This window comes from Pleurodeles waltl, chromosome 3_1, assembly GCF_031143425.1.
Source record: "Pleurodeles waltl isolate 20211129_DDA chromosome 3_1, aPleWal1.hap1.20221129, whole genome shotgun sequence".
Lineage (NCBI taxonomy): Eukaryota > Metazoa > Chordata > Amphibia > Caudata > Salamandridae > Pleurodeles > Pleurodeles waltl.
Genome location: NC_090440.1, coordinates 233,889,925 through 233,905,505, shown reverse-complemented (window position 1 = coordinate 233,905,505; position 15,581 = coordinate 233,889,925). Strand labels below are relative to the sequence as shown.

Here is a 15,581-nt window from a genome sequence, read left to right as displayed (position 1 = left end):
AGAGTAGGTCCCTAAGGTGGGAGGAGATGTGGCTGTGTTGGGAGATTTCCAGGATGAGCCTGGCTGCTGCATTCTGGATTTTTTGCAGTCTTGATTTCAGTTTCATGGTGATGCCGGCATAGAGTGCATTGTCACAGTCAGGTTTGCTAGTCTCAAGTGTGTGGGTGACTGTCTTCCTCGTGTCGGAGGGGATCCACTTGAAGATGTTTCGGAGGGTGTGGAAGCATGACGACGAGACCATGTTGACTTGGCGGGTCATGGCTAGAGAGGAGTCCAGGGTGATGCCCAGACTGTGTGCATGGTCTGTGTGTGCGTTTCCGAGTGCGGTAGACCACCAGAAGTTGTTCCAGGCGAAAGGGGTGGAGACAATTACAAGGATCTCCGTTTTGTCCAAGTTGAGTTTGAGGAAGCTGGCTTCTATCGAGGCAGCGACTGCTCTCATCCCATTGTGGAAATTGCTCTTCGTCTTTGCAGGGTCCTCAGACAGGGAGAGGATCAGTTGAGTTTAGTCAGCGTATGAGACGATGCTTAGCCCATGTTCTTTGATGATCTTGGCTAGCGGGTCATGTAGATGTTGAAAAGCATCAGGCTGAGCGATGATGCTTGGAGCACTCTGCAGCAAGTACCTTTGGGTTCTGAACAGCAGTAGTCTGACACACTGTGTTCTTCTGTTGAGGAAGGATCTGATCAAATCCAGTGCTTCGTAGCGGATACCGGTGTCCTGGAGTCTGGTGCACAGGGTGGAGTGGGAGACGGTGTTGAATGCGGCAGAGAGATCGAGGAGGAACAGTGCGGCCGTGCCTCCATGGTCCAGTACAGCATGTATGCTGTCAGTTGCTGCTAGAAGTGCTGTTTCGGTGCTGTGGTTGCTCCTGAATCCGGATTGGGAAGTGTAGGAAAGTACCCTCTTTCTTGACATGGGTACCCCCATTTTTGCCTGTTGTCAGTTTGTTTGACTGTGTTCACTAGGATCCTGCTAACCTGGACCCCAGTGATTATGCTCTCTCCCTTTAAACTAGGTTACTTGAACCACTTACACCCCACATTTGGCATACTGGTGCCCCCACGTAACTCCCTAGAATATGGTACGCAGGTACCCAGGGCACTGAGGTACCAGGGGATCCATATGGGCTGCAGCATGTATTATACCACCCATGGGGAGCCCATGCAAAGTGTATTTGCAGACCTGCCATTGCAGCCTGCCTGAAAGCGTGCATGCACCCTTTTCACTACAGGTCACTGTAAGTCACCTCTATGGCACGCCCTCCTAGCCCAGAGGGCAGGGTGCAAGTACCTGTGTGTGAGGGTAGCCCTGCACTAGCAGAGGTGCCCACACGAACTCCAGTTCCATTTTCATGGACTTCATGAGTGTGGGGACGCCATTTTATGTGTGCACTGGACATAGGTCACTACCTATGTCCAGCTACATAATGGTAACTCCGAACCTAGGCATGTTCGGTATCAAACATGTCGGAACCATACCCCAATACTGTTGTCAGTAGTGGAAGTATGATTCCACGCACACTGGGGGCTCCTTACAGGACCACTAGCATTGCCCCTACCAGCCTTCTGGGGTTTTCTGGGCAGCCCAAGCTGCTGCCACCGCTTAGACAGGTTTCTGCCCTCCTGCTGCTTGAACAGCTCAAGCCCAGGAAGGCAGAACAAAGGATTTCCTTTGGGAGAGGGGGGTAACATCCTCTCCCTCTGGAAATAGGTGTTGCATGGCTTGGGAGGGGTAGCCTCCCCAAGCCACTGGTATGCTTTGCAGGGCACATTTGGTGCCCTCCTTGCATAAACCAGTCTGCACCACTCCCCTGTCCATCGCCACCCCAGGGGTGGTGCGAAGAGCTCCTCCAGAGGGTCCCTTGATTCTCCCATCTTGAATCCAAGGTGGGCAGAGGCCTCTGTGATCATCCGAGTGGCCAAGTCAGGTGGGTGTCGTCAGAGCCCCCTCCTGATAGATGGTCAACTGGCTAGGGACCAATCCCCCTTTCTGGGCTATTTAGGGTTTCCATCTTTGGTGGGTCCTCTGATTCAGCTTGCAAGATTTTAGCAGGACTCCTCTGCAACATCTACTTTGACTTCTAGCCACTGGAACCGTGACTGGACTCTCCAGGAACAGACAATCTGCATCCACGACAAAGACTCTGCTTACAACACTGTTTCCACGGCTCCTTCCAGCTTCTGCAACATTTCCCTGGCTGCGCATCCTCTGAGGGCAGCAAGTCTTCAGTCTGCACGAGAAGGAAGAAGGAATCTCCCTTGAAGTGAAGGAGTCACTCCCCTGTATCCGCAGACACCAACTGCAACAACGACCGGCTGCGTGGATCTCCTCTCATCCTGAGCTTCATGGATCCTGCATCACGGGTGGTGGTCTCAGCTGTCCAACTTTGGTGAAGTTAAGTCCTTACCTTCCCACGCAGCACAGTACCCCGGGCACCGCGTCTCTTGCAGCTACCAAGGATTGTTGGCATCTCCTCCAAGGGATCTTCAGGCTCTGTGTAGCTCTAGCCCCAAGCACTCTTCCCTGTGACGCACAGCCCTCTACATGCTTCTCCTGTGGCGTAGTTGTGCTGCCCAGCCCCCACCCGTGTGTTGAGTCCTCCTGGACCTTGCTGGTCCCAGGCAGCTCCACTTTTGCTTCAACGTGACTTCTGCCTTTGCCAAGGCTTGATGGTGACTTTTCCACACCACTGACCGACTGCAATCATCTCTCCGGCATGAGACATTGACTGCATTCTCCAGGAACTCGTCACCAACTCCAGGACTGTATTGCTGACCGTCTTCGTCCTACCGTTGACCAACTCCTGCAACCAGCGGGTGGGTAGTGGCTCCTGCCACCACCGGACACTCCTGCAACTTCTTTAGTTGGTCTTCTTCTTCCACAGGTCTTCCTCTTCAAGAATCCACCGGTGGTTTCTTGCAGTCTTTTCTGTGTGTTGCACTATCTTCTTTGTAGTCCTCTTGGGTCGTTTGGGGGAAATCCAGTACCTTACTACTTTCTTCCTGGTCGCTGGGGGCACTGTGGTACTTAAATTTGGGTTCCCTAGTTCCCCCAGCTTTCACCTACACATTCCACTTACCTAGGTGGGAGTCCTACATTCACATTCCATTTTTTTAGAATATGGTTTGGGCTCCCCCGTGGGTCACTATTGTTTATTTGCTATTGCACTGTTTTCTAACACTTTCTATGCCTATTTCTGATTAATAGTGTACATATTTGGTATGTTTACTTACCTCCTATTGGAGTATTGCCTATATTGTGTTTTGGTACTGTGTTACTGTAATAAAGAGCCTTCATTTTCGTAACACTGAGTGTTTTCTTTCATGTGTGTAAGTGCTGTGTGACTACAGTGGTATTGCATGAGCTTTGCATGTCTCCTAGATAAGCCTTGGCTGCTCATCCACAGCTACCTCTATAGAGGTAGGCTCCTAGGAACTGCCTACATTTCACTGATAAGGGAACCCTGGACCTGGTATAAGATCCCACCACAGACCAGGCCAGGTTCCTACAAGGTAATATTCACAAAATGTCCAGCATGATGTGACTTTTCTTGCCGCATAATGTGGTACTCCCAGCTGCATTATTCCAGCGGTCCTGGCTAGGTTTATGCCAGAGAATGCTCATAGCTTGTGACCTAAACATGGCCCAAGAGATCTATAAGTCATAATTTCAGTGTTCTGAATTTGAACCTTGTACCTTGTACAAATACAGCCCGCTTCTACAAAGCCTACAAAATGTGACAGGGAAGTTATGTGGCATCGCTGATGAGCCCCGACCCAACTAAGCTCTCTGACCTGAGCAATAACTTCCTCTTAGTAACCTAGCAAGGTCACACAGGTAGGTGCATACAACCATATGGATATGACCAGAGCGAGGAGTACAAGGTAGAAGAGGCTTACGCCCCACCTGCTTGCATCCCAAAATAATCAAATTGATTCAAAACACAACAACGGCTTTGAGCAGAACGCAGACCGTCGCAAGCTCCTCTATGCCCATGTATATGAGATTCAAGGAAGCAACAGGAAGAGCCGAGCCACCACCGAGCAGCTCGCAGGTTGCCAGTCAGTTTCCAATTTCCTATTCCGGTGCCTTTAGCTGGGTTTAATCAAATCCTAAGAGACAACATGCTGGCTGTAATTTAAATTGCTGGGGCTGGTTTGCTCCTCCTCCGAAGGGATCAAGCTGCGTGTTGTTGCCAATGGCAACATGCACCAAACACTGCTAAATTATGGAAAATGCAACACGAACAGCACTGAGCTCGGCAGTCAGGTTATGTGTTTTACAAAGCAGTGAATCACAGGGCAGATTATGCTGTGTCGCCGTAAATGGGGCTGTACTCCTCCATGAAATGACAGCCATAACACCAGGCTGGGCCCTCCGAGGAACCCTAGGTGGCGGCTCTCACTCATGACCTACACTGTCACAGGGCATTTCCCCTACGCTCTGAGCACAAGTGTGGTTTATGGAGCCAATACTGCACACTCAAGAGCTCCGTGCAAGCACCGCAATCACTTACTGCCCTGATAAGGTTATTTTACCTCCTTTGGGAACGTTCGTGCCTGTGGAGCAAAAGTGTTTCATATCTAGCAATGTGAGACAAGTGACACCCGGTCGAATAGCGCTGCATTGAATTAATGGGGAAATAGGGTGTTTTTGTTTAATACGCTGCCATCACCGTAGCAAGCACACTGGGGCAATTTCTTACAATTCTAAGACGCGTAAAATTTAAAGTGAAATTTCCACTGGTGCTATGTTTGACATTTTACCTCATGATAACCTCACAGCAGGACAAATAGTGGCAATATCAGAAAAGGTGATTGCAGCAAAAACAATAACAGACAAGCATTTTTGCCTCGCATTTCAACAAAGCTCTAATGAAGTTAGCAGAGCAGCCTGAGAAGATTTATATTCCCAATAAAGATAAGCAATGCCCTGTGTGCGATGTTGTAAGTGCTGGCAGGGAGGGGCGCCTGGAAAGAGAGCTACGAGTACAGCACTGCAATAAAGCCAAAACAAATGTCAGGGACATGGGAGGAACAGAATGCTGCAATAAAACGCAGGCAGTTACCAGCCTAAAACACACACAGTGAAAGGGAGCATCAAAGAAATGGAAAAAAAAGTCCATCACAGCAACAGATAAAGAAACCAAAGTGGAACGATACAGTAGTAGGTCACTGCTCTGAAACAGAAAAAGGAGGAAGAGCAAGGCAGAAGGTTGGGGCTCTTTCCAGGGACATGGCATTGGTAGATTAGGTTTAACATACTCAGCTCTCCTTTAGGTAGAAGGTTAGGCCTACCAGGATAGGGTATTAGGACATATTACGCACTCTATGTCTTTCCATGTTATTGCAAGATGGTGGGGGTCTTTATAATCATGACTCTTTTCTTTACCATTCTGTCTCTTGCACTGTTCATTATCCTAATCATTGCAGCCCATGCAATTTACCATAGATTGCAGAGTGTGTTGAATAAAAACTATTGAAACTTGACTGCATCTTCGAAATTGCCTGGGTTTGGTTGAGAAATGACGTATCCATGAAAAAGGGGTAATCTCCGTTTAACCACGACACTCCCTGAGGTGTCATACTTCTGAGTCCATGCTAAGGCTGCCACAAATCACCTTTAACTGTTTGGGTTTTTGGTGAGGTACTGCTAGTAAGCAGGAAGGGTTGAGAATACAATTGCAATTTGTTGTAGGATAGGCGTAGTCACCTACAAACATAAGTACCTGTCATCCTTAAACCAGCAGTCTTGCCTAGAGCAAGACTCCAACTACAACAGCTACCCCTCCCAAGCCATGTAACACCTATTTCCAAAGGGAGCGGGTACTGCCTCCCTCTCCCAAAGGAAATCCTTTGTTCTGCCTTTCTCTGCCTGAGCTGCTCAAGCAGCAGGAGGGCACAAACATGTTTGATGGGTGGCAGCAGTGCGGGCCTGCCGGGAGAACCCTAGAAGACTAGTAGGAGCAATGCTGGGGGTACTCTAAGGCGCCTCCGGAGTGCATGGAATCCTACAACCAACACTGGCAACAGTTTTGGGGTATAAGTCCGACATGTTTGATATAAAAAATACCCAGGTTCGGAGTTACCATTATGTAGCTGATCCCAGAGAGTGACCTGTATCCAGTACACAGGTAAAATGGCTTCCCCGCACTTACGAAGTCCAATGTAATGGAACTGGAGTTCGTAGCGGCACCTCTGCTCAAGCAGGGGTGCCCTCACACACAGGTACCTGCACCCTGCCCTCTGGGCTAGGAGAACCTACCTTAGTGGTGACTTACAGTGACACGTTGCAGCAACCTGTAGTGAAAGGGTGCATTAACCTTTTCACACAGGCTGCAATGGCAGGCCTGCAGACACAGTTTGCATGGGCTCCCATGGGTGGCACAATACACACTGGAGCCCACGGGGAACCCCTTGTGCCCCAGTGCTTTGGGTGCGTAAGTACTTTATACTAGGTTCTTATATGGGGGCACTAGTATGCCAATTACGGGGTGAGTAAAGTCCTGGGCAACCAAATTTAGAGGGAGAGAGCACAATCCCTGGGGTCCTGATTAGCAGGATCCTAGTGAAAAACAGTCAAACCATGCCAAAAAGAGGGTACCCTTCACACTTTCCCCATACTCATAAGAATAAAGGTCAGGATCCAACCTGAAGAATGCAGGCCCTGTTAAATCCGGAATTGGCGTCAAGCGACATCAGTCTGCCTTCGAGTCGGAGTCGGGTATAAGTATGGGTTCGGCGTCTATTGTGGGCCCGACCAACGTCAGAAGCGCTGACGTCTTTGCTGGCACCGCTGAAGGTTGCGTTGGCATGACCAGTATCAGCACGGATCCGAAGTGGGTCTTGAGGGGCCCTTTGGATTTGGGGCCAAAGCTGTCAGCATGGAACCGTAGGGGCCCCCTCCGGGCCCGAATGCATCGTAGGGGAGTCGCTCTGCCCAAAAATGAGGCACATGGCCTCATAGAATTCTTTAAGTTGGGCAGGGGTAGCTTTGGCTCCCGGAAAATCTGGAAGGTGCGGAGTCAACCCAGAAACAGGCTGTGAAGACGGAGACCTAGAGCGCAGACACTCTTCCAGCGTTGCATCGTCCGAGCAATGGGGAAAAGTTGAAGAACTTTTGTTCTTCTTCTTGTGACGCAAATGTCCAGAGGACTTTGAGTGGGACGAAGGAGAGCGGTGGTGGTTTAGCGAGTGGTCTTGTGACCTTCCTCTCGATTGACAGCAGGAGCGACGCGGAGTCAAGCGACGGGCTACCATGAACTTTGGGGACCACTCCCTCAAAGCTTTCGGGTTCATGGCCCTGAACTAGGAGCACAACTTTGGGTTGTGGTTGCGCTCCAGGCACACAAACGCATGAGGTGCGGATCCATCACCGACATCATGCGGTGACAAGAGTCACATGGTTTGAAACCGGTCTTACAAGACATCCTCGTAACACCGAAAAGTGTCAAGAACTCAACAAAAAGGTCAAAGTCAGTCAAAAAATGACTGAGGTTAGCTCTTCTCCAGATCTGCACATAGGCTGGCATGGAAAGAAAAGAACTGATATCAAAGCCCCAAGGTGACGTCTAGATACGACTGTGATGTCATCACCGCAACCACAATGCAAACGACGCACGCAGAGTCAACAGACGCCACCTGAAAGCAACAGAGGGTACTGCTTGAATAAAAATCTCCAGATCCAGTCTGACGCCTGGTGGAAATTCTAAGGTAAGGAATCTGCAACTAGAAGTCTTTAGTAGATTTACCAGATTGTCCCGAGGACTTGGAGTGGCATGACGATAAGTTCAGGCTCTACGACCCGTCCTGGGATCTTCCTCTCAACCAAGACCTCCACTTTTGCAGAGTTGTGTACCGGGACGCTATCAGCTTTAGGGACCGCTCCCTTAAAGCCTTCGGATGCATGGCCCAGCACTCGGACACAACTTCGGGTCATGGTCGTGCTCCACACACCAAAAGACACACGAGGTGCAGCTTCATAATGGACCTCACCCAATACCCAGATCTGCAGGGCTTGAATCTAGTCTTCACAGAAGACATCCTCGCCAGACCACAAGACTAATCTCTCAAAAAACTCGACAAAAAGTCAAAAAAGGCCTGTCAAAGATTGACTGAGGGGTAGCTCTCTTCAGATCAGTGCCGGCTGGCGTGGAAAGAAAGAACTCACGTTGGTGAGCCTGGTTAGCACCCATATAGGAAACACATCGCCCTTTCCAGTGCAGACAATGCCAATGACAGACGCAGAGCCAATCGACGACACCTACCAGTGAACAGGGGTACTGTGATGAAAATCTTCCAGATCCAGCATGATGCCTAGGGAGAATTCAAAGGTAAGGAATCTGCAGCTAGAGATCTCTATCAGATAAGAAAAAAATCATTAACATACATAGGACCTTTCATAGAAACTCACCAGTGTAAGACTCACCACTACCAATGTTAAGAGATTAGACAGGTGAACAACTGTCTACAAAACTCGACAAGCCTAAAAACCCATGGTCACTCAAAATAGGGACATGCAAAAACACTTGTCTGCCAACTGAGAGACTGTAAGGATAGAGCTGAAAGGTCACTTCATCCAGTGAGATCTGTCCAAACTGTGCATTCAATTAAATTGTGTACCCCTCTTTTTTTATGTTCGGGTCATTGGGACACAGAATTGTTTCTGAATGATAACTTCTCTTGAATATATTTACTAAACATTAGTTTGCTATGATATGTCAACTCTCATTAGGGACAGGGTCTCTCAATGGTATTTACTAAGGATCTCTACTTCACATTTCTTATATAACAAGACAGTACCCTTAAATATATTTACAAAAATATTTTATCATCACATATTACACTAAACTATTCATCCTATGTGAAGTTTCTACAAACTGTGTGTGAAACGAAATAAGCTATTAGCATAACAACTATGCAAGCTCATAGTGGTGAAGGACTTTAAAACGACATTCTTAGTTGCAAAACCCGTCTGAAAAGTCAACAACACTCAGAATGCACTATCAATAAATAAAATCACAAGACCACCCCATACGCCACAGCTGTTAATAGCAGTGAAGACCACTGAATTTTTAACCAGAAGGGACACAACACGAACCAGGAAGAGAAGAAAATCTCTGAGAGATGTGCTATCAAAAACAGAACATACACTGGAAACAAAACGTTTAAAAAATGACACTGCTTACAAGCATAAAATACCACTGGTGAAAATAGGTCATTCTACTTGCATGGTTATTGGAATATCTGAACATTTTAATATAAGCACTGCACAAAGAAACTGCTAGGACATCGAAGGGAAGCAAACTTACGCAGTAGTTTTGCTGATATCTTGAACACTTTGCAGTGGGTCTGTCGTGTCTGGGCAACGAAGAATACATGGAGCAAACACAATTGCAAGCGCATTGGCAGACATCCTGTTGGTTTCTTCCTCTTGAGCAATCCTACAAAAAAATTACAAGGTTATACGAACTTAACAGCAAGACAACAACATTGCACACATCAGGAAACCAGGTGCAGAAATGAAAAAAATCCCCCAAAATGTTAATCATTAAATGGAAAATAGCATGACTGGTAAGGAGCAGAAATTGGTAGACAGTTAAATTATAAACAAATGAAATCCAATGGAAGATGTGTTAGGTGAAACAATACTGATCCAAAGTGTGAGAAATTGCAAGACTGAACGAAGCAGGAGTCATAGGGTCAGAATCAGGAACCATGACAACAATTAGTTAGACCGATTACTGGTAAACAAATAAAATGAAGTAAGAATGAGCATGGAAACATTAAGAAAAAAATTGGATTACATAGATAGGGTAAGGAAACAGGAAGGAAAGTGCAATGATATATGCTAACTAAAGGAAAAACCATGGAGCAAGACCTGCATCTGAAAAAGTACCCAAATACAGGGCTGGAATGGAAGCCACCATTAGCCCTGGCAAAAAGATTAAATGAGCCTCACACTGAAGGAGGCAGTGACTACAATGGGGACATGGGAGCTTTCATAAGTGGATCACTGCAGCTCATCCAGCTCTGACAACAGCCTCTAGCCAGCCACACACCAGAAATAAGGCAGAGGGCCAGTCAGGCCTTGCAAAAATGCAAGCTTGAGTTCAGAAATTGAATATTTTTGTTGCTATTTGTCTCAGATAAAATCTTCAAAGCTGCAATCTTCTGTCTAGTTATTGCATAAAAGGACAAGTTACTTAACTTTGGTAACCCCATATCTGGAAGAGACCATATCTAGCTGCAGATTCCTTACACTTTCATTCTTCCCAGGCGTCAGACTGGATCTGGAAGATTTTTCATGAGCAGTGCCCCTGCATGCCAGTAGGTGGAATCAATCAGTTCCTCATCCGTCGCCTGCGCTAGAAACTATGTTGCGGTTTCTATATAGGCCCCACCAAAGCGCACCAACGTCAGTTTCTTTTCACAACTTTCCACACCAGAAGCGCAGAGCCATGAAGAACACTGACCACTGGCGTGTTAAAACTAGGGTCCTGAAAGGGAAGTTTCTGCCCCTAGAAATCTGTTCGCAGACCGGGGATGATGGGACGGTCGGTATGCAGATAGATATAGTCTCTACAAGATAAAGTGTTAAAGAAGATAAGTAACTTGTGTAGGAAAGTGCCCCTTTGGCATGGTTACCCCCCCACCCTCCTTTTTGCATGGTATTTGTAGGAAGCTGGCCTGGTGTGTGGTGGACACCTGTGGTGTTTACCCCTTATACCAGGTCCAGGCAACCCCTTACTAGCTATTAACAGGATCTAGGAAGCCAGGGCTCTCTAGGGACAGCTGTGGATGAGCAGCCAAGACTTATTTAGGAGGAGTGCAAATCACTTGCAATACCCCACTAGTCACACAGTAACTTACCACACATAAACGAAACCACAAAGGGTTACAAAAATAAAGGTACTTTATTATGGTAACACTAAACTAGATTACTTATAGGCAGTCCCCACACACACACACAGTAATAGTTAGGAATTAGGTTACGAAACAACAAGCATTGGTAAGAAATAGTAGAAAATAGCTAGGGCCCCAGGGGAGGGCAAAACCATATACTAAAACAGTGGAATGTGAAGTTAGGCACCCCATCCAAAGATGTGGAGTAGTTAGTCCGAAGCTTGGAGATCTCGGAATCCGAAGAGGTGAGTACTTGGATGACCCCCCAGAGACCAGGACAACAGAGATAAGTTACCATAGGCTAACAAGGGGACTTAGAAAAGAAACTTTGCAAGAAGAGGACCAGACCAGAGGACCCCAAAGGTGGATTCTGGAAGAGGAGGACCTGCAAAAGAAGGGGACAGAGTCCAGTGTCCAGACGGGGCTAAAGCCATTGCCCACCCTTCTGTGGGTGAATATATGTGTTGACGACGGAGGATGAAGACCAGCTGCGAAGTCCAGGAGCTACAGAGGAGACCCCGGAGTTGTGCAGAAGATGTCCCTCGTCTGTTGACAGATTGCATAGGGGTCAGCCGTCAGGGGTACCACCAATAAGTCTTGGCAAATGCAAACCAGGGTAGAAGAGGAGTTGCAGATCTGAAGAGGACAGTAAGGCCCTGGGGACGCGACCCTGGGAGGGGAGTCCAGGCTGACCCTCAGCAGTCAAGTGAGCCAGCAGAAGCAGTCGCTGCCCCCTCAGGCAACCCACTGGCTGTAGGCACAGTAAGTTGCAGTGATGCCCAGTCAGCACACCTGAAGAGTAGTCCCACGTCGCTGGAGCAGCAGAGGAGAGACCGTCCTTGCATGGATGTATTGCCTCCCCTCTTCCACAGGAAATCCTTTCTTCTACCTTCCCCTGCCTGTACTGGTCAAGCAGTAGGAGGGCAGAACCCTGTCTGAGGGCTGGCAGCAGCGTGAGTTGCCTGCCAACCATGGAAGACTGGTAGGAGCAATACTGGGGGGTCCTCTACAGAGCCCCCAGAGTGCATGGAATCAAGCCACCAATACAGGCATTGATATTGGTGTATGATTTCAAGATGTATGTTACCAAACATGCCTAGGTTCAGAGTTACCGTTATGTAGCTGGACCACAGGTAGTGTGACCAGTACACGGGTAAAATGGCTTCCCCGCACTTACGAAGTCCAATGCAATGGAACTGGAAGTCGTAGGGGCACCTCTGCTCTTGCAGGGGTGCCCTCACACACAGGGACCTGCACACTGCCCTTTGCGCTGAAAGGGCCTGCCACAGGGGTGACTTACAGTAACCTGGTGCAGTGACCAGCAGTGAGAGAGTGCATGCACCTTTTCACGCAGGCTGCAATGGTAATCCTGAAGACACAGAGTGTAGGAAAATGCCACTGTTGGCATGGTTACCCCCTAACTTTTTGCCTTTTGTTGATGGTAGCTTTGATTGGAAGTGTACTGGGACCCTGCTAACCAGGCCCCAGCACCAGTGTTCTTTCCCTAAAACTGTACCTTTGTTTCCACAATTGGTACAGCCTTGGCACACAGTTAAGTCCACTGTAAAAAGTACCCCTGGTACCAAGGGCCCTGTGGCCAGGATAGGTCCCTAAGGGCTGCAGCATGTATTATGCCACCCTCTGGGACCCCTCACTCAAAGCAACAGGCTGGTCAAGGCCATTATCATTGGTTTGGGATAGGACTGCTCTTATCCCATGTTCAGAGGCATCTGTCTGTGCAATGAATTGCGTAGAATAATCTGGAGCTTTTAGAACTGGTGCTGAGTACATAGCTTCTTTTAGGGTGCAAAACACCTTTTGACAGTCTATGGTCCAGTTTACTTTCTTGGGCATTTTCTTGGAGGTAAGTTCTGTGAGGGGAGTCACTATGGATCCATATTCCTTCACAAACTTCCTGTAGCACCCACTCAAGCTAAGGAATGCCCTGATTTGAGTCTGGGTTTTTGGAGCTTCCCGTACAGAATTGTCTGGATCTTGGGTTTTAGAAGTTGCACTTGGCCTCCACCTACAAGGTGGCACAGGTATACAACTGTTCCCTGCCCTATCTGGCATTTGGATGCCTTTATAGAGAGGCCTGCTGCTTGCAGGGCCTGCAAAACCTTCTCCAGGTGGACCAGGTGATCCTGCCAGTTGGAACTAAAGACAGCAACATCATCTAGATATGCTGCATTAAAGGACTCCAAGCCAGCAAGGACTTGATTCACCAACCTTTGGAAGGTGGCAGGGGCATTCTTTAAGCCAAAGGGCATAATAGTAAACTGATAATGCCCATCAGGTGTTGAGAATGCTGTTTTCTCTCTTGCTCCAGGTCCCATCCTAATTTGCCAGTACCCGGCAGTTAAGTCAAAGGTACTCAGAAATTTGGCTGCACCTAACTTGTCAATCAGCTCATCTGCTCTGGGTATGGGGTGAGCATCTGTCTTGGTGACATAATTGAGTCCTCTGTAGTACACACAAAACCTCATTTCTTTTTTTCCATCTTTGGTATAAGGTTTGGGGGCCAAGACCACTGGGCTAGCCCAGGGACAGTCAGAGTGCTCTATTACCCCTAACTCCAGTATCTTGTGGACTTCCACTTTGATGCTTTCTTTGACTTGGTCACATTGTCTGAATATTTTGTTTTTGAAAGGTAAACTGTCACATGTGTCCACATCATGGATACACAAATGTGTCTGACCAGGGGTTAAAGAAAAGAGCTCAGCATACTGTTGTAGGACATGCCTAAAGTCAGCTTGCTGTTGGGCAGAGAGGGTGTCTGAATAGACCACACCATCTACTGTCCCATCCTTAGGGTCAGTTCAGAGGAGGTCAGGGAGAGTTTCACTCTCTGCTTCCTGATCCTCATCAGTAACCATCAACATGGTTATATCCGCCCTATCATTATAGAGCTAACGGCGGTTAACATGGGCCACTCATTCTGTCCTGAAGTGCCCTAGGACCCAAAGGTTCCAGAACCCAGACTTTCTGCATTGGTTTAAATTTAAACGTTGCAGCCTTTTGGTCATACCACAACTTCTGGAGTTGTTGGCTGGCCTCAAGGTTTTTGGATGCCTTTTTGATGTACTCAGCCATCCTTGAGCAGAAGCCAAGCACATAGTCCACCACATCTTGTTTAGGCCCATGGAGAGGTCTCCCAGCCTTCTTTTACAAGTGCTAGTGGTCCCCTTACAGGATGGACAAACAGAAGCTCAAAGGGGGGAAACCCTACACCCTTCTGTGGCACCTCTCTGTAGGCGAAAAGCTGGCGTGGCAGGAGGACATCCCATGTCCTTTTTGCATTTTTCAGGGAGCCCAATGATCATGCTCTTCAATGTCTTGTTGAACCTTTCAACAAGCCCACTGGTTTGTTGATGGTATGGTGTGGTAAATTTTAAGTCACCCAAACACTTATTCTAAATGTGTTTTAGGTAAGCTGACATGAAGTTGGCACCTCTGTCAGAAACCACCTCCTTAGGAAACCCTTGCCTGGTAAAGATAACAACGAGGGCTTTGGCTACTGCAGGAGCTGTAGTAGACGTAAGGGGAATTACTTGATCCACTACTACCAGTATATACTGGTTTCCTTAGGCTGTGGGTAGCTAAAGTGGACCCATTATGTCCACACCGACCCTTTCAAAGCAAAACCTAACCACTGGCAGTGGAATTAGAGGGGCCTCTGGGTAGCAACCTGCCTTACCACTGGAGTGGCAATGGCCACAGGAGCTGCAAAACTCTTTCACCTTTTGAGACATGTTGGGCCAATAGAAATGGCTAAGCCTATTCCAATTTTTATTTTGGTGCAGATGCCCAGGGGGATGTCATGTGCTAAGGTGAGGATGAATTTCCTGAATTGCTGAGGCACTACCACTCTCCTGGTAGCACCAGGTTTAGGGTCCCTGGCCTTAGTGTAAAGGAGTCCCTCCTCCGGATAGACCCTGTGAGAGCCACTGACATCTCCCTTCTCCTGTGCGGCTGCTTGCTGCCTCAAGCCTTCAAGAGTGGGACAGGTTCTCTGTCCCTGTCACAGTTGGTCCCTAGAGGTCCCCTGGGTCCAAGAGCTTTACCTGGTAAGGATCAAGCTCCATGGCCTCAGTTCGCTCAGAGGGTGTTAAAATCTCTTCCTGAGAAGATGAGTCTTATGCTTTTTGCTGAACAGAAGATGGTCCCCCAGTATTCCTGTCTTTTCTCTTGGAAGGTTGGGCTATTATTCCAGGCTCCAACATTTCTTATTCACCCTGTGCTCGGCTGTGTGCTCTAGTTTTCACACACACCATTTCAGGGATTCCCAGCATGTCTGCATGGGCTGTGAGTTCTGCCTCAGCCCACGCTGAGGACTCCAGGTCATTCCCTAGCAGGCGTTCAACTGGGATTCCAGAAGAGACCACTACCTGTTTCAGGCCAGTAACCCCTCCTCATTCTAAGGTCACCATAGCCATGGGATGGACCTTATTCACATTGTCAGCAACGTGACTGGATAAGTTTGTCCAGCCAGATGCTGTCCTGGGGAAACCAGTTTTTCTGTCACTATGGAGTCACATGTATCCCCTCAGGCCTTCTACCTTAGTCCCATTATTCAAGGAATGCTGTCTGTATATGTTCATATTAGGGGGCCAGACAGCGAGAGTGGCAACATTAACCCCACCCTCCGAAACTAAAGTAGCTTCCGTGAGGAC

The 15,581-nt window shown here is 48.0% G+C and overlaps 1 protein-coding gene across 7 annotated transcripts in view; it reads right to left on the bottom strand.

Moving 5' to 3' along the window:
• Window positions 1–15,581, bottom strand: part of MYO9A (myosin IXA) — a 1,132,274-nt gene that overhangs the window by 89,641 nt on the left and 1,027,052 nt on the right. For all 7 annotated transcript variants that reach the window (XM_069222286.1, XM_069222289.1, XM_069222284.1 and 4 more), the window contains one exon: window positions 9,315–9,446. In XM_069222286.1, coding sequence (XP_069078387.1) covers window positions 9,315–9,446 — 132 coding nt within the window. The remainder of the gene's footprint in view (window positions 1–9,314; window positions 9,447–15,581) is intronic.